The following is a 25,650-nucleotide window of genomic DNA, read 5'->3' on the forward strand; positions in this document are numbered from 1 at the left end:
GAAGATCTTTTTATACACACAAATCATGAAAAAATGGGTGTTTACCACTACAAAAGGTTTTCTCTCGCCCCACCCCACTCTCCTGCTGGTAATAGCTTATCTAAAGTGATCACTCTCCTTACAATGTGTATGATAATCAAGGTGGGCCATCTCCAACACAAATCCAGGGTTTAACAAGAACGTCGGGGGGTTGGGGGGTAGGGAAAAACATGGGGAAATAGGTTACCTTGCATAATGAGTTAGCCACTCCCAGTCTCTATTCAAGCCTAAGTTAATAGTATCCAATTTGCAAATGAATTCCAATTCAACAGTTTCTCGCTGGAGTCTGGTTTTAAAGTTTTTCTGTTGTAATATCACAACTTTCATGTCTGTAATAGCGTGACCAGAGAGATTAAGTGTTCTCTGACTGGTTTATGAATGTTATAATTCTTGACATCTGATTTGTGTCCATTTATTCTTTTACGTAAAGACTGTTCAGTTTGACTAATGTACATGGCTCACGAAAGTTTATGCTCAAATAAATTGGTTAGTCTCTAAGGTGCCACAAGTACTCCTTAAATTATTTTATTATGTTCTAAAACCAATGCAAGGACAGCATTCAAAGCTGCAATAGTTTAGAAAGTTTACAGTCTATTTGTGTAAATGTCTTTCTTCAGACCACATGAATCTCAATGGACACAACTTTAAAAAAAATATCTAACATTCCATACTGAGAAAGGAAAAGAGAGGAAAATAATAAACTGGAGGAAGTCTTTTCTCTTACTTATAATAAATCCAGGAGATTGAGTTGATGTATAATCACAAACCTAAAACATAGAATTTTCAATATTATTGCATTTTTAAAATTTTATTTAGGAAGTGGATTAAAGAGAGCGGGAAAAAAACCTGTAGTTTAAATATACAATTAGTCCACCCCAAACCTACAAAAGCAGGGCAATCAGAAGCTACGGAGAAAGCCTTGTGCATTCCTTTCCACTTTCATGTTACCTATACCACTGTCAATAATATAATCCAACATGCCATTAAAGGGTTTCAATTCCACGTCCAATGGATACCAAAACCCATCTATGCCTCAGCAAAACCACATGCTTTTATAGCAATTATATAAACATATAAGCACATTTGCTTGTCACACAATGCAGACATTTGGGATGTCAGTCTTCCCTAATGCTGCCAAGGTCAGAGCAAAAGGGACACAAAGAAAAGTGAGAGAATCCAGTGGAGGGAAATTGTCAACAGGGATGATTTTTAAACTTTTATTATTCTTTCTTATCAATTCATTTTTTCATTATATCACCACGAAAAATTCAAATTGTTTTCAAAGTTTGCATTCTACATTTTGGGTTTTGCCATTTCCAATAAGGTTTTTACAAAATAAAGGTTTAAAGCACTTTGTGACAAAGCATGCTTTCTTGCTGCTCTGGCGCTTCCTAGTTTCCCATCCGGGGATTAGCTTGCCACATAGTCTGGCGTTTGCCGAGTCCATCATCCCATTCACTCACTGCATGGGCTCTCTCATGCTCCTGGAGCTTTCCTCTTAATGGTTTAGCCCTCCAGCAAAAACACATTGAAGTTCCCCCTTCCTGGGCTATAATCAAACTGTCCCCAGCAGTCCCCAAACAGGCTGTTCCTGGCATGCCACTCCTAGACCGTATTGTAGAGGAACCCAGGCCTGCCTTCTCCAGCAGGTTCCAATCCAGGGACCCTTGACTCAGCAGCTCAGGTATTCTCCCAGCCTTTACTGCTCCTTCCTGGAACTGCTTCCTACTTCCTATTACAGGGCCTACTCTCCCCCCTTGTATCAGGGAGTGTGACTTCAGGCTCTGTTGCCAGCTTCCTGGCTTTCAGAAGTCCCACATCTTTCTGCCCAGGTAATCATCATTCCCAATTAAGCCATATTGTATCCTAGCGCCATCCCAGGTGCAGCCTATGGCTAATTGGCCTCTCTTTCTTATATTAACTGCTCCAGGGCTAGTGTGGGGAGAATGCCCCATCACACCCTTGTTAAAACTGAACTCTGTAACACAAAGATAACTAAAGTGAAGAATACCCTATTTACAGATGGGCAAACTGTGGTGTAAAGAAATTCAATGATATCTACAAAGTGAGTCAGTGGCAGAGGCAGAAATAAAACCAAGTGACCTGATCCTTCTTTCATTTGCACGAGCAAAAACCAGGAATAGTTACAATTAAATCACTAGAGTTACAACAGTGTAAAACAGATGTGAGAAAAAAATCTGAATAAAAGAGTCTTGGTGGCTCGTACCTGCTGAAATCAGTAGAAATCAGTTTCATATCCACTAGTGGTTTTATTGTTGCATTTTAGTAACATTTTTCTCCTACCTTTTTACTACTCTGCAGTCAATCCATTATTTAACAAGAATAATTGATGAGATACACATCAACTAATGATAATTATCTATTATTGGCCAAATGAAGCAAGTCCCTACACTCAACTTGATGGCATTTCTCTGTCTACCTAACTTGGAACCAGATTCTGACAAATATGATCTCATGTTCCCTCTTTTCCATTCAAGATTTACCTGTCCTTTTACTTATACTCCCTTCACCCAATAGTTTCTCATCTGTATTTTCTCTATGTTCATTTTACTTTCTCCTCTATCTGTTTCACTATCATTTCCCATAAGTATGTAGATATTTTTTCCTTATTAAAAATGTTATCAGTTCACACACTCAGATTAAACCTCTTTTAGGTGACATTTCTGTCAGCTCATGAATTGCGTTTCAATATTATTAAATGTATCCATTTTTGAAATTACCAACAAGGGTATAGTTACAGAAAATATGGTACTTACTGTCTGAATAAAGAAGTTAACCATCCACTTATCTAAAACGTTATTTAGACAATGTGAAAAAGAATTGATTTATTGATTTAAGCTAGAAAAAGTCATTTTCAAGCCCCTATCGTTATCATCCAGTAGCTATCTTGAAAGTATTAAAATTATAATCTCCACATTCTTGTTACCTTGTAAAAGACATGACCTACTGCCCACTGTGTTTTGGTCACTCTTCCACAGCTGTCTATAAACACAAATGAGATGGCCATTAAGTGGAATTACAACTTTCAGTGGTAGCCATAGTCATCTTCCAAGGCACATATCTATGAGGGAATCAGAACTACACTACCAGGCCAGGCCAGATCTTCCACTAGCATTTGATCCCTCCCCACATTTTAAAATAATGGCATTCCTCTTTGGGACTCAGTTGCACCCTACCATCTTTTGCACAAGCTGCAGCACTGAAAGGTTATGAAACATGATTGAGAAATAAAAGTGCCTGGTCGCCACTAGAAAAAGAAACCACATAGATCATGGACTTGGTGAATTCGCTGAGAGAATGTATGGGAATATAACAGAAGACACACCAAATCTCAGCCTTTCCTAGGGACAATCCTAATAAGGCTGTCCCTGACAATTTGGTATCAGAACTTCTGAAAGTTTTTGAGGTTTCATTTCCCAGACACCAGGAATAGGATGCATCTGTTCACTCCAATGTTTAGGACTGTAATCTAACTATGTGAACCTCCATCTATAGAAAGTCGGATGTTTCATCAGTGAATACGTGATGTGACAGGGTCAGGCCGGATGGCTCTAGGAGAGTAATAGAAGGCAGATATATTAGCCCCAGGTTAAGTAGGTCCCTTTTCCCTGAGTAAGATAACAGGGAAGGTTCCAGAACAATCAGGAACTTTCTGGAGACAATTAAGACAGGCTGATTAGAACACCTGCAGCCAATCAAGAAGCTGCTAGACTCAATTAAGGCAGGCTAATCAGGGCACCTGGGTTTAAAAAGGAGCTCACTTCAGTTTGTGGTGCGCGTGTAAGGAGGTGGGAGCAAGAGGCGCTAGGAGCTGAGAGCGAGTGCTGGAGGTCTGAGGTGTACAAGCATTACCAGGAGGAAGGTCCTATGATGAGGATAAAGAAGGTGTTGGGAGGAGGCCATGGGGAAGTAGCTCAGAGAGTTGTAGCTGTCACACAGATGTTCCAGTAGGCACTCTAGACAGCTGCATTCCACAGGGCCCTGGGCTGGAACCCGGAGTAGAGGGTGGGCCCGGGTTCCCCCCAAACCTCCCAACTCCTGGTCAGACACAGGAGGAGTTCTGAGGGCTGCTGTGGAGCTCCAAGGTGAGCAAATCCACCAGTAAGTGCAAGACCCACCAAGCTAGAGAAGGAACTTTGTCACAGTGACTGAAGTCTCATGCAGAAGCTGTAATCTTGCTGAGATAATAAGAACATGCTTTCAATGTTTCTGAGGGGGGTTTTTAAATCATTTTAACTTTTCTCCTAAATTTACACCTCACTGAAAATCCAAAATGAGATATTAATAAAATAGTAAATCTAACAATTAGACACAGTACTCAAAATGCAATAGACAAGTGCCTGCACTTGTCTAAGTTCAGCTCACTCTGCAGTAGTGAGAGCTACAAGGATGATCACTTACCTCTCATCCCTAAGGGGAATAGCTATAGATTTACCTTGTTTAAGAAGTTAATCAAATCACTTTAAATGCAGCCATGGGCAGAATTTGGTCCTATGAAACACATTTGTAGAACAGGAACTATGAGCTAGGAAAGGCCAGTGTACTACATCAAGGTCTCGTTTCATAAAACAAGAAAATACAAACCAGTTGACTTCATCTTATTTCATCTCAACCCAAACAAAGACTTGATAGAGACCTTTTCTCTCTGAAAAATGGGTCTGCAAACCCCTTTCATACTGACATACAAAAAATTCTGTTTCTTAGGCAGTCAATATCAAAGGTCATCTACTTGGTACAGAATTAAAATCTGCCTAGATTGCTAATATGCTAGTCCTTCTCTTTGACTTTAGTCTATGGCCTCATGTTACTTTCTCAACTTCTGACAAACAATTCCCTTCAGGATCTTATATAATAGTGTGAACATTCTCTATCCTCTGTCTTTCTCCAAGCTAAATACAGCACGCCTAGCTATTTTCTTTACAAAGTTGTATATTCCTGAGCCATGTGGTTGTTCTCCATTGCAATTTGAGCATGCCCTTTCTACAGCATGGCATACAGATTTTCACACAGTAGCTCCACTATAAGCATGTTATGAATCTACAAGGATCCAGAATTTAGGTCAGAAGTAGAAAAAAATAACTTGCAGTACTTCATGTTTTCTACTCATTTGCCATGACCAGAATCCCCAAAATGACCACTTGCCACAATCGTAAAAATGTACTCCTTCCCCCGATGCCACTATCTGGGGCCCCAGATCTTTTGGATCTCTGGATCAGCCAAAGACACAAGGAGGGGTGAAAAGTGAATTCAATGCCTCTTTTCTTTCTCAGCAATGTGGACACTGGTGCTACAATGACACCAGCACTAACATGCACAGCTCACCAGGGAGTCAAGTCACAGAAAACCATTTAACTATGTTTCCTTTTACCCAGATTCTGAGAAGAATTTGCACAGGAACACCAGAAGAGTGGACACTAATCAGGAGCTACAACAATCTCTGTAATGGAGCAGCATCCACCGTTTCCCTATAATACAGTCACTCTGGATAATGGTGTGCCTATTGCTACTACCTGTGCTACACATGCCCAGGCCTTGTGCAAGAATAAAGACTGTGGCTTTATTCTTACACAGCTGTAAACAGGGTCAAGAAGAGGGCTTCTTACATCATCTCCCCCACTTACACACTCAGATGCGTTTGTAACCCTCAAGACACTTTAACATGCCTATCCTTATTTCTGCTCCAGACAAATCAGTGGGTGACATTTTCCCCATAAATTTGATCTTCTTAATTAATTTTCAAACTTGTTGGCTCTATTTCTATCTACTAGTGAAATGATGGCCTGCTACAGGGTCACTCATGTACAGCAAACTGAAGAAGTGGCACAGCTGTAGTTAGATGTTGTCAAGTCACCAGGGACTGATTAAATACATCCCAGAATAGATTCATAGATATTTAGGTCAGAAGGGACCATTATGATCATCTAGTCTGACCTCCTGCACAACGCAGGCCACAGAATTTCACCCACCACTCCTACAAAAAAACCCTCACACCTATATCTGTGCTATTGAAGTCCTCAAATCGTAGTTTAAAGACTTCAAGGAGCAGAGAATCCTCCAGCAAGTGACCGATGCCCCATGCTACAGAGGAAGGCGCCCTGGAGGAAAATTCCTTCCCGACTCCAAATATGGCCATCAGCTAAACCCTGAGCATATGGGCAAGATTCATCAGCCAGATACCCAGGAAAGAATTTTCTGTAGTAACATGGATCCCACCCTATATAATATCCCATCACAGGCCATTGGGCCTATTTACCATGAATATTTAATTACCAAAACCATGTTATCCCATCATACCATCTCCTCCATAAACTTATCGAATTTAATCTTAAAGCCAGATAGATCTTTTGCCCCCACTGCTTCCCTTGGAAGGCTATTCCAAAACTTCACTCCTCTGATGGTTAGAAACTTTCGTCTAATTTCTAGTCTAAATTTCCTGGTGGCCAGTTTATATCCATTTGGTCTTGTGTCCACATTGATACTGAGCTTAAATAATTCCTCTCCCTCTCCGGTATTTATCCCTCTGATATATTTAATGAGAGCAATCATATCTCCCCTCAACCTTCTTTTAGTTAGGCTAAACAAGCCAAGCTCCTTGAGTCTCCTTTCATAAGACAAGTTTTCCATTCCTCGGATCATCCTAGTAACCCTTCTCTGTACCTGTTCCAGTTTGAATTCATCCTTCTTAAACATGGGAGACCAGAACTGCACACAGTATTCCAGGTGAGGTCTCACCAGTGCCTTGTATAACGGTACTAAAACCTCCTTATCCCTACTGGAAATACCTCTCCTGATGCATCCCAAGACCGCATTAGCTTTTTTCACGGCCACATCACATTGGCGGCTCAGTCATCCTATGATCAACCAGTACTCCAAGGTCCTTTTCCTCCTCCGTTACTTCTAATTGATGCGTCCCTAGCTTATAACTAAAATTCTTGTTATTAACCCCTAAATGCATGACCTTACACTTCTCACTATTAAATTTCATCCTATTACTATTACTCCAGTTTACAAGGTCATCCAGATCCTCCTCAAAGAACTGACTGCAGAGATATCTGAGCCATTAGTGTGATTATCTTTGAAAAGTCCTGGAAGGTGGGAGAGATTCCAGAGGACTGGTAAGGGGCAAATATAGTGCCCATCTATAAAAAAGGGAATAAGGACAATCAGGAGAATTACAGATCAGTCAGCTTAACTTCAATACCCAGAAAGATAATGGAGCAAATAATTAACCAATCAATTTGCAGACACCTAGAAGATAATAAGGTGATGAGTAACAGTCAACATGGATTTCTCAGGAAAAAATTGTGTCAAGCCAACCTAATAGCTTTCTTTGACAGGGTAACGAGCCTTATGGATGAGAGGAGGGGAAGTGGTAAATGTAAATGTGTACTTGACTTTAGTAAGGATTTTGATTCTGTCTCGCAGACCTTCTCATAAACAAATGATGGAAATACGATCTAGATGGAGCTACTATGAGGTTGGTGCATAACTGGTTGGAAAACCGTTCCCAGAGAGTAGTTATCAATGGCTCACAGTCAAGCTGGAATGGCATATCAAGTGGAGTCCCACAGAAATCAGTTCTGGGTCTGGTTCTCTTCAATATTTTCATCAATTATTTAGATAATGGCAAAGTTTGTGGACGATACCAAGCTGGAAGCGGCTGCAAGTGCTTTGGAGGACAGGATTAAATTTCAAAATGATCTGGACAAACTGGAGAAATGGATGAAATAGGATGAAATTCAATAGGACAAATGCAAAGTACTCCACTTAGGAAGAAACAAACAGTTGCACACATAATAATTCTTCGCTCTACTCTGCACTGATTAGGCCTCAATTGAAGTATTGTGTCCATTTCTGGGCCCCACACTTCAGGAAAGATATGGACAACTTGGAGAAAGTCCAGAGAAGAGAAACAAAAATTATTAGAAAACATTACCTTTGAGGGAAGACTGAAAAAATGGGGTTTGTTTAGTCTGGAGAAGAGAAGACTAAGGAGGGACATAACAGTTTTCATGTACATAAAATGCTTTTACAAGAGGAAGGAGAAAAATTGTTCTCCTTAATCTCTGAGGATAGGACAAGAAGCAATGGGCTTAAATTTCAGCAAGGGCAATTTAGGTTGGACATTAGAAAAAACTTCCTAACAGTCAGGATGCTTAAGCACTTGAATAAATTGCCTAGGAGGTTGTGGAATCTCTGTCATTGGCAATTTTTAAGGGAAAGTTAGACAAACACCTGTCAGGGATGGTCTAGATAATACTGAGTCCTACCTTAACTGCAGGGGACTGGACTAGAAGACCTCTCGAGGTTCCTTCCAGTCCTACAATTCTATGATTCTCCATCCTCTACCCTCAACTTTCCCATTTTCTTGAGACTCTCTATTACTAAACCACTTTACTTTGCATTCAGTCTTTATAAATTAATTTGCTTTGTGCTACAGTATTAAGTCCTCTCCTGAAGTCTAGCTAATTTGCTCTACAGCCATGGTTTCATCTTTACCTACTAATTCTATAATGAATTCATGTCATTCAAGCAAACTTGCTTGGCATGAGTTTCCTTTATGTATCTGTGCTAGTTTCTATTCTCTGAACAGTATATATAATATTATACATTCTTTTTCCTTATCAATCTTGCCGACATTTTCTCTGTAGCTAAAAGCAACTTAAAAGGTATATAGTTCTATATTATATTAGCCCCATTCCAGTCCTCTGTCTTTGGCGCTATAAATACTTTTGTCACAGGAGTTCCCATTTTCCTTGCTACTGCCTGAAAAGTCCCAGGATGTAATTTATCTGACTCTGCACCCGGTATTTTGTCAAGATTATTTGCTGCGACACCGTATCACACAGTCTTGCCATTCCACCTCACCTCAACCTTCTTTTCCCATCTCTCCCACAACAAGACGTTTGTCTCTGCAATGTTATAGTCCACTTCTACATTGAGACCAAGAATTTGTTTTTGCCCACAGTAAATAAAGGCCATATTTGTCTTTACTGTTCTACACTTGCCCAGCAGACCTTCCTGTCTCTTGCCTATGTGTTTGCTTCTTATGTATTTGTAAAAGTTTACTTTTGTTCATCTTCAGGTCTCTTGCTATTTTTATGTCAATTAAACTTAAGTAGTACATATTTTTGTGTGTAACATTTTGCTTTAAACAGACATGCATTTTGTTTTTGTCTGCATCCTTTTACACCATTCTTCTTATTGATTATTTCCATGTCCACTTTGAAAGCATCTTGTCCTTAATTACACTCTGAAATTCTCTAGTCCACTATATTTACGATGAAGCAGACACAATCCTACTTCATTAATTAAATGAATAATTTTCCTAATTATAAATAAATTAAATTTTCCTACTTGCTGCCTGTTACTGTGTACTTTTATTAATGATTTTGTTTTCCTCTTCGTAATATTTTTATTCATAAAGGAAAACAGATGGTCGTCTCTACTTTCCAGATTCTTTCTACTTTCCTCTTTACCTGACTGTTTCTCTCTTTCTCACCCCCCCACCAACTGTTAGGCTACTTTCATTATGCCTACTCCAAAGCTCTCCATGTAGTTTCATTTGGTTGCATTATTCCCCTACACTTGCTATCTTAAAATATTAAGAATAATATTCTACATTCTACAGAGCCTTCCAAGAATTGCTGAGTTTGTTGATTAAGCCTCACAGCATGGTTTTCATCATCCACATTTTACTTATACAGAAAATAAGGTACAGAATGGTTATGTGACTTGCTCAACACAACATGGGAAGTATGTGGCAGAATCAGGAAAAGACTCCCAGTCCTGTGCTTCAGCTACAAAAATCATCCTTTCCTTGTTTGCGTATGGTGTTGCTGTGTAACGATAATAAGCTGCCTGTTCCAGCCCAGATGTGGGTCACATCAGTAGTGGCTGAAATAATTGTTGTGTATATATACCATTTGTAAAAGTTTATAAAACACTTCTAGACCATTCAAGTAAATTAGGATATGGCCAGATCCTCAGCTGGTGTTACCTTCAGCATTGCTCCTTTGATTTGACTGATATTATGCAATTTTACTACTAAGCAATCTGGCCCATTATTTTCCAGCCTCTGTGTTTACTGATTACCAAGTCTCTTACCACTCAGTACTATCTCTAAATTATCCGTAGCACCTTCTGTAATGAGAGAACAATTTCTCCACAGCTTCCCATTAAAGGGCTTCTTACCATCTGGAATATTAGAGAATAAAACTCACGTTTGCAAGCTCCAAAAATTTTCACCATGGTTCTGTATATATATTTCCCAGTTGGGATGTAAACAACCACAAAATTCCACAGCTCTGTTTTTTGCATTTCCATGGTAGCCACTTTTCAAAAAGACAGTTATATCTTCATTCAGTGGCGTAACTCTAGGTATGTCAAGAACAAAACCGGGAGAATATTTGAAAATGAAATAGAAATTCATAGAATCATAGAATCATAGAATATCAGGGTTGGAAGGGACCCCAGAAGGTCATCTAGTCCAACCCCCTGCTCAAAGCAGGACCAGTTCCCAGTTAAATCATCCCAGCCAGGGCTTTGGGATTCATCTGCTTTGGGATTTCATTTCAAGCTTGAATCTCAGCACAAGTTCATTAAAAGGGTTTTAAAAAAAAGAACCCTGAATATTTTCCTGTTAAACTACCAGGTTAAACTAAATGGTGCTGGATGACTTTTGCTTCAAGTTTTTCAGCCCGTTCAAGCTGAACCTCAAAGTGAAACTCTGGGTATGCATACCCAGCAAAGTAAAACCAAAAAAAAATGTCCTGTTTGAGTCAAGAGTTGTCCCACACCCTATATAGTCTACAGGGAGGGAAAGCCATTGTCAAACTTAGAGTATATTCATTCACCCCTGCTCGAAACTTTATTTGGAAATGTTGTAACTTACAACCCCTGCAAGCAAGAATTCGGAAAATACTGGGCAAAACTGATTCTTGGTGTGACTTCTTTGACTTACATAGGATGAATTTGGACTATTGTCTTCATTACATTCTCATTTTTGCAGTCCCTGCTATGTTCATTTAGAAACCATTTTATTTTTTCTAAATATCTTGACATTGTTGTGCACTCCAGACAGTTAGTCAGATGCTACTTTGACACCTGATAGATTGTGGAAACCTTGGTGAAGAATTTAAGCTGGAAGTGGTGGCTCACCATCCATCACTTCAAGACAATACTACCAATTCATAAAACTGAAAGAAAGCTAATATTTCTCCCCAAATCTAAGTGCATATGATTGTTTTCCGGATGGACTATTACTTTTCATCAGCAGTAGTTTCCAACAAATTAGCCATTATGGCAATAGTGTTTTGGAAGCCAGGAATTGTGGAAACACTGATGGAGCAATTAATAGTATTTTATGAGACAAGGTAATTCCTAAAACACACAACAACAACAGGCATTGCAGGCACAATTCAATGACATTTCCAAGTTGCAGTCATTAGTGAGCCAGCTGGTTGATGGCGTATATTTCCTCTTCTATCTTTATGAAACAGCTTAATCTTTCTTTCTTAAAAAAAGGACCAACAAAAACTGCCATTTTACAACCAGATGGACTGATTCCAGACACTCATGGTCTAAGCTACAGTGAAATCTACCAAATGCAGATCCTCACTTTATAGGTGTGCTGTAAATTAAGACACATCATGGACAAAAACATCCCTATCAATCACTTCTGTAACTTTAATAGCCCATGGCATTGCTACATGATGTTTAAAAGATTATACAAGTTTAAAGGCTACATGAACCTAGTTTAAAACACAAAGGTGTTAACTCATGGCATATCTGACACTAACTCAGTTTAAGACAAAGAACGCAGTTTAAAAGCTGCATGAAACAGGCTTAAATTACAACTTTAATTGGCAATAAACAAAGAATGTTTTTAAAACAATTAAAAAAATACTGTCCTGTGATATGAGGTTATGCACAAATCAATTATCTCTATGCATACAACAATTGCCAGGTGATAACTCAGACAATGAATCTTTGACAGAGCCCAGCATCATGAGTTACCAGAACTCAGGTGACTGTCAAAAAATATTAATAGAATCTGTGGCTTTTATCAAGTTCCTAGAGTAACAGACCTACCTCGACAGATGGTTCCATTCCCCACATATCCAGGTTTGCAGGTGCAGCTATGTCCCCTGACAGTGTTAGTACAGATTGCATTCTCATCACAGTTGTGCTGTCCGCTGCCACATTCATCATGCTCTACCAGAAAAAAAAAATACAAGAGAGAAAAAGATGTGCTTTTCAGTTTGCTGATCTGACATTTGAAAACTGAGTTAGAACTACTATTGCCACAATGGTTGAACACAGCAGGGATTCAAATGTAAGAGCCTAATATGGAATGCTTCAATTCCAGGACATAATGACATATTCATGGCAGGAGTAGCCTGTTTATTTAGACTGAAAAGGAGAAAACTATCTGGGCAAACTACACAGCGCTGCTAACATAACAGTCATAGGAAGAAGATTATCACTGCAGCATCTCTGATGTGATAAGCCTCACCATCACTGCCCACTACCAAGCGTGGTAAATATAAATACAAGATAAGTAGTTACAGTGAGGCGCGTTGATGGCATAGTCTTTAAAGCCTAACAGCACTTCCGTTACAACCACTCACATGCACAAATGTATGCTGTGCGAAAGCTTGGTATAAAATATAAAATAATAATATTCTATACTTCTAAGGCACCTTCTAGACCAAGGGTTCCCAAAGCACCTTCCAGACATATGGGCTAGGTGTTACTTTGATTATCCAAACTGTCAACAGGGCTGAAGGGCCTGCAACTTACTCCCCTCCCTCCCATCACTATGCGTGATGCTGTACTCTGCTCTAGCAAAGAGCCAGCAACCTTGAGCCTGAAGCCTCCCACTTCTCGTATAGCTCAGCCAGATCCTCCCTCTGCATATGTGGCAGGAGTTGGAAGGAGGTGAAGAAAGAAGAGCCATCATCCCAGAAATATTAATGGTGGCGTTTTGCCTGCCTCTTGCATGTTTTAAGAGGATGATGATTTAATGTTAACTGAAGTTAATTTGTTAACTCTTTTTTAAGTGAAAGAATGATGCTTCCAGAAAGCATAGCTATGTGTGCAAGAAAATGGGTGTAACTACACAGCAGAAATTGAAATGCTTCTTGTTAGTATTTGACTTTTTTATTAGCAACAATAAAGACAAGTTAGTCTTTATGAACTTCTCTTAATGGACAGTCGTAGCTGAAAGGTACCCTCTAGTGGGAAACAGGGTTATGCCTTATAAACAGACTCTCCCAAATTCCAGGTTGACACCGTACTTCAGATAACTCAGATGCTCTGAGTGACAGATTGCAAGGGCTCCGCTAGAACAGATGTTCTTAAAAGAGCATAAATATGTCTTTGAACATTATCTGTTGGGTATATAATGTTTCTAAACACATTCGATAGCTAAGTGATATGGGATTTACATAATTTTTCAAAGGAGTATCATAGGGATATTTTGTTCTTTCCTTCTCACTTTTTTAAAACAGAAAATTCATACATAAAAAAATGTATCTGCATCAGCTGATAAATTCAGACTTATGTTTACGCTCTTTAGTTTATGCTGGTCCCTTGCCCTGCTGCAGAATTCACTTTAGCTACTCTCTACTCTTCAGACCCTTAGATATTCTGAATGTTAGGCTCCTTCCTGGGCACTATGAACTCTTCTTCTTGAACTCAAAGGAAACTATGCAGCAGCCTAGTTCTTGCAACTCTTATCTCAATTAAGAAAAGCACCACACAGCTCAGCCCATTGTGGCAGACTAAGGAGAAGCTTTTATAGGAGTAACCCTCTAACCACCCCTGGAGGTGATTAGCCCATTCTATTCTTAAAATATATTTTCTTTTTTTAAAAACATTTCTCCCTAAATCTCACCTACAGAGGAAAGTTGGTGTAATTATTGATCCATATTTCAGTAGCACCAGAAACAAAGGCGCTCCATTGTGCTAGGCACCATACACACATGCATAATAAAAATCAACCCTGCCCTAAAGAACTGACAATCTAAATAGATTCCCCTTTCACCATTTACAGTAAAAACAATACCCCATCTTAAGGGAAAAACTTGGGTTTGCCAAAACGTAAAAAACTTAACCCCTTTGGCGCTCTTCCAGGTGTTTACAACAATAGGAGTTCTAATGTAGACAAGGTTTCATAGCTGCAGCCTTTTTTTAACATTGATGTCAATTAGATACGTTCTGAGAAATTTAATTGGCACGGTGTTAACAATGGTTCTGGCCATGGGAAACTGCCCTATACAAGAGAAACCAGTATTGCTAACACAGTGCCACTAAGGGATCCTTGTCCATGCAAGAATTTCCAAAATTGATAACAGTGGAACAGCTGCAATGGTGGGAATTTAAAAAAAATGTCCCTAGTGTAGCCAAGGCTATAGAAGAGTTAGCTACAGCCCTAGTGAGAATGAGTCAGCATTGATCTTCTGTCAGGTTAATAAAAGTCTTTTATTTCAAACACATTAACCTGTGAGAAAAGGAAAAATGCTTAAAACCCTGTCAGTATCCTACTTTGGTTATGTTTCCTTCCTCCTTTTAAGGTTTCACCAAAGAGCGGTGGTGTTTTTTTAAAAAATAACATCAATGAGAAATTCCCCTAAGGCCTCACCTTGGCATGATTCATAATGTGTTTTAGCAAAACTCTCTAGTGCTTAGTTGTAGTCCAAAAAACTACATCAGTGTTTGTAGAAAGTGAAATAAATCTACAGAGGGAATTTCAAAGAAGCAGAACAGAAGACAAATCAGACTGACCAGGATTAGCACTGCTACTCTTGCAAGAAATTGCCATGATATTTTTAATTATTGCAAGTGTTTTGTAACAAATGGCTTAGTTTTGCAATTCATTCAAAAGACACCTCCTCCAGCAGCATGGGGACAATTAACACCATGCTGAATCATTGGTTCAGTGAGCTCAGTGGAATTCAGAGTCAGAAGGGGAGAATTACAAGATAAGATGGCAACCCAAGATTGAATGTGAAGACCCTGAGAAAGAAATTAAAAAGAAAACAAAAGATCTGAGGTAAGAGAATTCAGAGTCACTACTTGTTGATAGCATGTCTTATTTTGGCAATTACACTTTTAGCTGGAACCCAGAAGTGCAGACAGGGGCATGTAAAAATAAAAAAATATAATCTCAAAAAGTGTGGATTTTCAGGGTAGGTACAGGGATCGTATATGTGGGGTGGTCACTATTTTAACTGTCTGGTTTCATCCATCCCTGATTTACTACAAAATATTGACAAAAGTTGAAGTCGGTGAAAGAGCTAGCAGCAGACAAAGGGTGTGTCTATACTGCAATTAAAAATCCTATGGTTGGCTTGGGTCAGCTGACTCAGGCTCATGGGGTTTGGGCTAGGGGCTGTTTAACTGCAGTTTAGACTTCTGGGCTCAGGCCACAGCCCGAGCTCTAGGATGCTCCCACCTCATAGGGTCCTAGAGTCCACACTTCAGCCTGAGCCCAGAAATCTACACTGCTATTAAACAGCCCTGCAGTCTAAGCCCTGTGAGCTCAAGCCCAAGTCTACTGGCACAGGCCAGCCAGGGCAGTCTAACAGCGGTATAGACATACCCAATGGGAGCATGGCTGGCTAACTGGGAACAGAGACAATGAAAGATGTGATTTACTGATTTCCTAAGTTGAAGTCATTTCCCTGAAGTATTAATATACATTTCAAGAAACACTAACCATTCAAGAGCAATAATAATCATTATAATACTTTGTCCTTATAGACATTTTAACTCCTTTATGAAATCCTTGGAGGTTGTATTTTCGGGTCTTATATATCTTGTATTTAAATAATATATACTAATCTATAAAGGGGAAGAAGTGTGGCCTAGTAGCCCTGAGTCAGGAGATGTGGATTACATTCTCACCCGTGCTAGACGCTTGCCTCATTTTTTCCTTCAGTAAAATGGGGATACTACTACTTATCTCACAGAAACGTTCTGAGGATTAACTAACAATAGTAAGCTGTTTTGAAATGCTCACATGTCAGATACTGTAGATGATTATTCTTATTATTATTTTATTGGTATAAATCTGAGAATCAAGTGGTTGCTGCTGGCTTACCCTCTGCTTTTTTACTTCTTCCTTGTTGTATCACTGAGCAGAAAGAACACCTCACGTTTCCCTCTTGCCTCTACAGCCAGCCACAACCAAAATCAACAAACTAATAATTTATTACTAAGCTGTTTGTTGTCAGTAAAAGTCTCCTTTTCAAATTTCAAAACCTTTCATGACCTTTCCCAAAATCCACAAGAGGATTATTTTACAAACCCGGTATTTTCTCAGTTCATATTTGCAGCAGGATAGTTTGTGAAGAAGCAAAGACAAAAGTGGCATATTTTCCCTTTGGCCATTGGCTAGGGATGCACTCCTGCTTTCAGCTATCCTTGAAAAATTACTTCCAAGAAATTAGACTTACTTTACAAAAATATTTCTGAGGAAGAATGTTCACTCTCCTGCCTTTGTTGTTCCCAAAGTCAAAGCCCACTGTAACCCATAAAGTGAGTAAAATCCCCACCAAAAACTTCCATTTGAAAATGCTGTCACTGGAAAGTCAGCCCCGGTTAACGACCTGCCTCAGGCAACAGAGACAACATGAACCTGAACAGACATCTACAAAGACAACACTATAGGTTTGGGAAAACTGAAGTTGTTTATGTACCATTAGAGATTGTCATAAATATAAAGAGAAGGGTAAACCCCTTTGAAATCCCTCCTGGCCAGGGGAAAGCTCCTCTCACCTGTAAAGGGTTAAGAAGCTAAAGGTAACCTCGCTGGCACCTGACCAAAATGACCAATGGGGAGACAAGATACTTTCAAAAGCTGGGAGGAGGGAGAGAAACAAAGGGTCTTTGTGTCTGTCTGTATGCTGCTTTTGCCAGGGACAGAACAAGAATGGAGTCTTTAGAACTTTTAGTAAGTAATCTATCTAGGTATGCGTTAGATTATGATTTCTTTAATTGGCTGAGAAAAGAACTGTGCTGAATAGAATAACTATTTCTGTCTGTGTATCTTTTTTGTAACTTAAGGTTTTGCCTAGAGGGGTTCTCTATGTTTTGAATCTAATTACCCTGTAAGGTATCTACCATCCTGATTTTACAGAGGTGATTTCTTTACTTCTATTTACTTCTATTTCTATTAAAAGTCTTCTTGTAAGAAAACTGAATGCTTTTTCATTGTTCCCAGATCCAAGGGCTTGGGTCTGTAGTCACCTATGCAAATTGGTGAGGCTTTTTATCCAACATTTCCCAGGTAAGGGGGGGTGCAAGTGTTGGGAGGATTGTTCATTGTTCTTAAGATCCAAGGGTCTGGGTCTGTAGTCACCTAGGCAAATTTTTACCAAGCCTTGCCCAGGAAGTGGGGTGCAAGGTTTTGGGAAGTATTTTGGGGGGAAAGATGTTTCCAAACAGCTCTTCCCCAGTAACCAGTATTTGTTTGGTGGTGGTAGCGGCCAATCCAAGGACAAAGGGTGGAATATTTTGTACCTTGGGGAAGTTTTGACCTACGCTGGTAAAGATAAGCTTAGGAGGTTTTTCATGCAGGTCCCCACATCTGTACCCTAGCGTTCAGAGTGGGGAAGGAACCTTGACAGAGATATATAATGCTATGCAGAATAATTACAGATCTCTGCTGTAGATATTTCTACCGTGCACATAGAAAACCTAATGAAATTAACCATTTATCTTGATTATTAGTACACTTTGGGGTATCTTCTAACATCCAAGAGGAGAGTCTTATTTTTCAACACTACATTCCCTCATATAAATAATAATCATGTAAGAAGCAAAATTAATTCACCAATACTTACCTTGAAGTAGATAGCAAGTTGAGTATGACATTTAGTCTCAAAGAAAGTAGTACTACATCTTACACAGTAGCTCGAAACAGCTTAAGTATTAAGAACAGATTTAAGACAGGTTGTGTCTGTCTGGTACCTCTGTAAGAATACAAACGGGGGACTGAGGGACAAATGAAGTGTCAACCCTTTCCCTGAGCTCCATGGAAGACCATAATGTGGAGGGCGAGTACAGGCCCTGTTTCTTATTAGCACCCCAACCACCCTAGATGCCTGAAAAGGCAAAGAGACAGGTAATCCCCAATCACCATGGAATAGTTGGACAGGCATAGAGCCAAAGATGACGCAACTGCCACACACGAGTGCAACCCTCTGGAGGAATTCTGACTGAGCCTGGCTCAATTGAATAGCTAAATATACACCACATGGTTCCCCACAATTCCACTTACTCAATAAGTATAGTCTACAGCCAGTCATGTAAAAATCACTCATTGTGCAAATGTGCATTAAAACAATAAATAAGTGAGATATTAGGTAGTGGGCAGCTATGGCCCAGACAACAGAACTAAACCTTATAGGTCATTAATACATCTCATCAGAGAAATTCACTATGAAAGATCGAACATCTATTATTAATTAATGACAGCCATATGTTCCACAATGCCCTCTTGGGCATATCAGAGTTTGGAGTCTTTTCCTGTGGACTCACATATTTAGATTTTAAACAGATCTTTAGCATTTTTTCAAAACACAGGAAACTTTATGTGAATTAGGGTAAAGGGCTTGTAGGTGACAGCAATACAGTATTTTGCATACATCAAAACATTATCTGCTCCAACTGAGTTTTCTTTCTTTATCATAAATATATAACACTGTTGACAGCAAATAACATGAATGAAAAGCGTAAATTGGATAAGGCAAACAAAACCTGACAAAGACCAAAGAAGTCAGCAATATTAGGGCCACCCATTTCCCTTTCACATCCCCCATCTCTCAACTTTTCTGGCCTAATTTTGGTGAAAAGCTACAAAACTAGGTCCTCTCACTGAGGTGGATATTTTACCACTTGAAAAATGCCCTGTATATGATGCTGCATTCAGCTGGGGATGCGTAGTAAGAAGAGTGTGAGTGGATTATATCCAAATGGATGTTACTTGCCCAAAGCAGCACATTATACAGAGATTCTTTTTCCAGAAATATCTGTAGAATCAAGAGGGCCTTAGAAATATATTTGGAAAATACATGCAAAGTGAGAGATTATTCCAAGGATTTATCCCTTACTCTAAACATAAATATATGTATACATACATACATACATACATACTTCTTCCTCTTAGTCTTGTGAATTTATATGTGCTTGTGAAAGGTTCTAGATGTTCTGAAAACTGACTCCCTCTATTTAGTCACACAACAGGGTAATGTGGATGGAGGCAGTGCAATCTTGCCCATGCTGAGTTACCAGTATGACCCAATCTGGACCCAGATGAACCAAATCTAACCGTGAAAGAGCAGTGAAAGGCCGCACTTATTCAATCCAAGACACTTAATGCCAAGTTTAATGGTGATGTCAGTGGTGTGGACACATCCTGGAGGAACTGGACTGAGACTACCAACTCATTTCACACAGGTCACTTCACAGCCAGCAGATGGTAATGGATTTTGGTCACCACTGTCTTGAACTGGGCTTTAACTGGTGACCTAGAGCTAAAAGCCCTTCCTATTCCACTGCCAATGCCCTGAGCAATCCAGGCTCCCTCATTTTCCCTTAGCAATAAAAACAAAACAGATTTCAAAAGCCAGGGTCCTTGCCTCACAATACGTGTAAATAGATCTCATTAACAATAATCACCGATGTAGTATACCACAGTCTCAACCTGGCGTAAATCCCAATAGCTCCATTGGCCCAGTATGTGCATAAACAGAGGTGAGAATAACCCAGCAGACAAAGTTATATATTATTTTTATACCATGTAATAGTATAAGTACAAAATGTGATCTACATTTTCCCAAGAGCTTCTATACTGTACAAGATCCCAAACAATATACTATAACTGTGCTCTTTCCCTTATACTTACATTAATTTAGCATTCAGAATCCTACCATTCAGAGCATTCGGAGTTAAAATTTAATTAAAAAACTAGGTAAGGAAGATGTCCGAAAAAGAAGCATTTACGATACCTTTTACTTTTGTCTTCACAAAGCAATATAAATACAATTTACATTCCAAACTTCATACACAAAACGATATGAATCACAGATTCCAAATTAAAAACCCTTATCCAGTTAATTTTAATGGTGCATTTTTGCCATTTCATATTTTGTTTTCAGTTCTACAAATGAGCGCAAATCAAAAACTCAAATTTCTTATTTACCTGAAATAACTAATATACCAGATCTTCACATAAATACCTTTTCTTCCTATCAATAACCATACGCCATTTTGCTCTGAGCACCTCATGCAATAGGCATCTCAAAATATAGGATAGCAGTACATATCCCCGGGTTTGTCCTTATCACATGGACAATCTTAAATCATACTCTGTGCCATGAAATCTGCTTTGCTGCACAACTTTATGAAAATTGCTAAAGGTGAGTAACCTCTTCTTCAGCAGTTATTTGACTTTCCAAGCCAAAATTTCGCCTTGTGTCTATTTTTACACAGAAGTCAAATATTGAACAGTGATGAGGAGAAACAAAGTCTGGTTTTTGGGGTGGTGGTAGATAATACTTATTTGTATCTGTTTGTACTTCATTCACCTTCCGTATTATGGGTCCACTTGTGACCATTATTGGGCACCTTTGCAGAGGAGAGAGCAGTCTCTGCCCAGCTGCTATACCCCATCTGGTACAGGTGGACGGAGTGTGGGAGACCAGTGAGTGAGCAGAGATCTGGCTGTATCCCCCTAAATTCACTGGCTAGCAAAGTAAACTGTGGTGTGTAAAGGGTTGTGGGCTGACACAGCTTGCTGACCCTCTGGGGGACTGAACTGTGACTGTGTGAGACATTGTATAGACTAGGAAAAGTAATTTTAGGACAGGCTTATCTACTACAAGCTATCTAGTCAAGATTGGGTCACAATTCAGTCCATGGTCGCCTGCAAGGCATCTACATAATATCCCTTATACAGGGCTCATGGTAACTCATCAATCTAGTACTAGGAAATTATTGTTCATTATAATATATTTTACCAGATATTTTAGTATTAAATACCAAATTTTCAAATATGGGCTTCTAAATTGTTCCCAAAACATCTGCTGAATCACTTGGCCCCTGAAAAATCCTAATTTATGCCTGCAAATTGTGGCACCCATTATGTATGCAAATGAATATTTACGTGCCGTTATCCATTCTGTATGAGCAAATGCCTGTTAGTGTGCCCAAATTGGATTCTGCAGGTAGAATCAGCAAATACAAAATATTTTGATGTGTATCTTAATTGCTTAAGTAACTACTAGTTGTGTGCATATTGGGGGAAGAGGTGAGAGACAGAACGTGAGGGCCATACTTCTGAACATTTGGCCTTCAGGATACCGTTAAATTTTGAGCACTAGGGGCCTGATCCAGAGTCCACTGAAGTCAGTGCAAAGATCACCATGGACTAGAAGGGGCTTTGCTTTAAGCTCTAGCTAAAGATAGAGTCAGTGGCGGTGTAATTCATGTGCCATTTCCCTTTTATTTTCTCATGTGGACTTTTTTTTCCCTTTTATTTCCCTTCTTTCTTAAAATACATTTGATTGATTTTCTCATCCTTTATCACTTTGTCCCACAAATCTGCTCCCAATCTTTTTATTAATATAGAAAAATAGCTACTAGGTTATTGGTGTTAACACCCATAGCATCAGTTTTCTTCTGACATTTAATGTGAATGATATGTATACCAGTGACTGGTACAGTAACAGCACTGACATATTTAATGAAATTCTGAAATGAGCCCTTAGCAAGCGAATGGTCCTGTGGAGAAATGTGCAATAAAATTGATAAATTCCTCAGTTTAAGTCAGACGCTTATTTTCGCTGGAGTTTGGGGAAATTTTTTGTGTTTCAGACTTTGCAGGTTTTAGAATAATTTGCAGAATCCTCTCCAGTGCTTTATTGCTCCCTAATTTTAAAAAGCAACCTTGTGAAAGATTTAGTGACAAAGACAACAGGGCCCTCATTAGAACTGGGCCCTCAATTAAGTGACCCTCCTCATTCTTAGGGTGCTAGAAATTAAATCTATTATTATTTCCAAACACGGCTGAAAAAAACCAAACCTTAGCATACTTCTCCTGAGATCAAAACTATGTAAGAAAACTAAGTCATTCTCTCTCTGGAAACCTAATTTTACACTTTGGGACACAAAAAGCTGTGTGAAATTGTGTGTATGGATGATCGAATTCAACTCAGACCAGGTCTACACTAAAAACATTTCCAGCTATAATAGTATCTGTGACAGTCTGCATCCTTATGCTCATCCTTTTTACAAAACTATAATGAATTTTGTACAATGTATGCCTTGTGAAGTATCAACTGAAAACTCAATTTGCTGATCATTATTGTCCTGATAAAATGCGTGGCAACATTGTTAAATACTACTGTAAGACATTGCTACGACATGCTCATGTTTAGAAAAGCAGGCACAAACCAGTTCCTCAGAGACAAAATGCAAACTGATGCCTCAACCAGGTGTCCATAAAATCAAATGGACGATCAACCTGGTTAAGCAGCCATTCTTTGGCAGGAAAAGGGTGTGACCGAGAAATTTACGTCTTGGCAATGAACAGCTGGAAGTTCCCATCTCCACAGACTGGATGTCTCCTGAACCTCAGGTGGAGATGATTTTCAAAGGAAAAAAAGAGCTCTAAGAAAGGAGAATGGAGGCCCCAAAATATCTCTCTCTCCATCTCTACTCACAGCATCAACACCACCTTAAGGACAAGGAAATTACATTGAACTGGGGGAGAGAGGTCCTGGCTGGAAGGATTCCAGCCAGTAAGACTGCTACTGCATGTAGTGAGAAAGACTCTTTGCTTTGAATTCACTCAGCTTGTTAAGTTAGGTGTTAGTTGCGTTTAAACTTTTTTTTTTGTGACCATGTCTGAATTTTATGCATCTTTACTTGTAATCACTTAAAATCTATCTTGCTGTAGATAATAAACTTGTTTTATTGTTTTATCAAAGCCAGTAGGTGTTTGGATTGAAGTGTTTGGAAAACCACTTGAGACAGCAAGGTTTGTGCATATCATTTTCTATTAATAAAATGACAGACTTGAAATGAGTTTGTGTTGTCCAGGAGCATGCTAGGCAGCACATCAATGATCTACCACAAAGTTACCAAGGCACAAGACAAACATTTCTGGGGGGAAGTCTGGGACTGGCAGTTTCTTGGTGTCTCCTGCAGCGTAATTCATTGGTGGCTGGCTATAACACTCATACAGTATAGCTGGGAGTGACTTATATGCTGGAGGCTCTATGCGAGCAGATCAGTAGTTGTTGCTCTCACAGTGAAGCAGTGTAAAAGTCACTCTAGGTTGGAGAACTGAGGGGACACAGCTGTTCAACAGTCCAGATTGTATCCTAGGGAATGTCTCAGTATAGGTGAGGGGTGTGATTCTTCATGACATGTTTACACCAGCAAAATGATATAAAGGCAGTTAAACTGGCAAAAAAGGTCCTGTTACCAGTATAACTTACTTCATTTGGGGAACTGGTATAAGCTATACTGGAAAAGAGACTCTCCTTCTCTATTAGGGAGGTTTGCCAATACAGCTATGCCAGCAAACTCTTTCTGGTGTACACCTGGCCTCACTAAAGGAGGGGGCTGCCAGGTAGCTCCAGACCTGCAGAGCTTAAATGCTGAGCTACGTGGCGCTTAGGCACTTTGTTGGCACCTAAATCAAGCCCTTCAGAATTTAGAAGCTAAAGCTCCAGAGAAATTCCTAAACTTCACAAGAACCAAGCTACAGAGGAGCTGCCAGCCCTGGACTGAAGCTCTGCTCCTGCAAATCTTCACTCTACAGACAGTGCAACCCTGGGGAGTTTAAGTTGGCCAAGTGTTTTAGTTAATCTCAGTTCAGTAAATAGGGTTTACACTGCACTAAGAGATATCAATGATCTACCACAAAGTTAGCAAGGCACAAAACAAAAAACTGCCAAAAGTTTAACAATGGAAAGAGGGGAAACATCCATAATGCTGAATATTGTAGAACTGTGGCACAGACCGATGAGATTTATAAACATGAAGATTTAAGGATGATTGGTGTCAATTTCTGGACGTTTGCAACTAATATTTCTTATTAATTTGCTTGGTAATTTCATACTTTTAGATAATCAGATACATTCTGTACCCTTTGTACAATACAGCCATAACATATCATACACAATGTCTAGAGGACAGGTCTGGAAGTAAAGAGATTCCATTCTTGTCTTTTGTGGTCTTGTGAAAGTCACTTTATCCTACCTGTATTTCAGTTGCACTGTCAGTAAAACAGAAATAATTATGCTTACTGTCTTTGGTAAAGGGCTTTGAGATCTATGGACGGGATCATTCCATTTAAGTGCTAAGTATTATATTCATTATTAGCACAGTTGGTTTTGGACATAATATTTAAAAAGTAAATTCCCCCTTCTCTGCAAATCATTTGGTTAATCAGTATACAGGGAGGTTGACGAATCATTCTCTATGGTCTACAGTTTGACCACATTAAGGTCAATGAGAGTTTTGAAACTAACTCCAATGGAATCAGGAATTAGCCCTACCAAAAAAAAAAAAAATCCCAAAAGCACAGAACCACAAACTATTATTTGTGATTATCCCAAAATCACAGTCTGTCTGCGTTTTTTTGTGTAATTATTGCTTTATTATTGTGAAAGTAGAAATATTGAGTCTTGTAGAGAGAACAACCTAAGGATACATCTGCATTTAATTTACAGCTTGGGTAGATCTACACATGCTCATTTTGATCAAGCTAGCACACTAAAAGTAGAAGTGTAACCAAGCAGCATGGCTGGTGGGATGGGCTAGCCACCACAGTAAGGACTGTACTGGGGCCAGCTAGCCCGTCCCACTGGCTGCACCACCACGGCTACGCTTCTACTTTTAGTGCACCAGCACAATCAAAGGCAGCACACATTCATCTACCCCCCAGCTTGAATGTAAAAATACCCTGAGTCTTGGAATTCAGTTTAACATATTAAACAGGAGAGCAAATGCATAGTTCCAGCTAGATAAGCCAACCGTCAACTAAAAGAATTGTACTAACCAAAAGGAGTGCTAAAGAAGAGGACAGGACAATGAAGGTGTCACCTGCCTTAATCACAGAAAAACTAATACATAAAATCTTTCCTCCTCACAACACCTAAACAGTTATCAGCATGAGGAAGTAGAAAGCAAGGTTCTGATGAAAATCGTGTCAGACATACAGTAAATTTAAACACTGAGGAGAATCAGCTGCAACTAGTAAATCAGAGGTAATGACACAATTCAGCAAACTGAGACGGTGTCTTCCAGTTACAACTGCCTAATTCATATGTTACAGAAATGTGTCTGTTACCATTACAACTTAGGAAACCATTTTATTTTGACCATGTGTTGTAAAAATATACAACAAGAGATGGTTCAAATATTTTCATTCTGTATTACCAAAGGAAAGTAAAGGGTAATATGAAATAAGCTTTACCTATTACAGAGTCGTTGGTTTCAACTCTATCATTAAGATTGAGTCAGAAGTTTTCAGTTTAACAGGAACTTTAAACCTTTATTTAGTAGGAA

At 39.2% G+C, this 25,650-nt stretch overlaps 1 protein-coding gene across 6 annotated transcripts in view; it reads right to left on the reverse strand.

Annotated features, from left to right (window-relative positions):
* The window catches only part of NELL1 (neural EGFL like 1), a 430,345-nt gene that overhangs the window by 173,986 nt on the left and 230,709 nt on the right, over positions 1-25,650 (reverse strand). For all 6 annotated transcript variants that reach the window (XM_073347842.2, XM_073347838.2, XM_073347837.2 and 3 more), the window contains one exon: positions 12,154-12,276. In XM_073347842.2, the coding sequence (XP_073203943.1) occupies positions 12,154-12,276 (123 nt within the window). The remainder of the gene's footprint in view (positions 1-12,153; positions 12,277-25,650) is intronic.

Source organism: Lepidochelys kempii, chromosome 6 (assembly GCF_965140285.1).
Source record: "Lepidochelys kempii isolate rLepKem1 chromosome 6, rLepKem1.hap1, whole genome shotgun sequence".
NCBI classification, from domain to species: Eukaryota; Metazoa; Chordata; order Testudines; family Cheloniidae; genus Lepidochelys; species Lepidochelys kempii.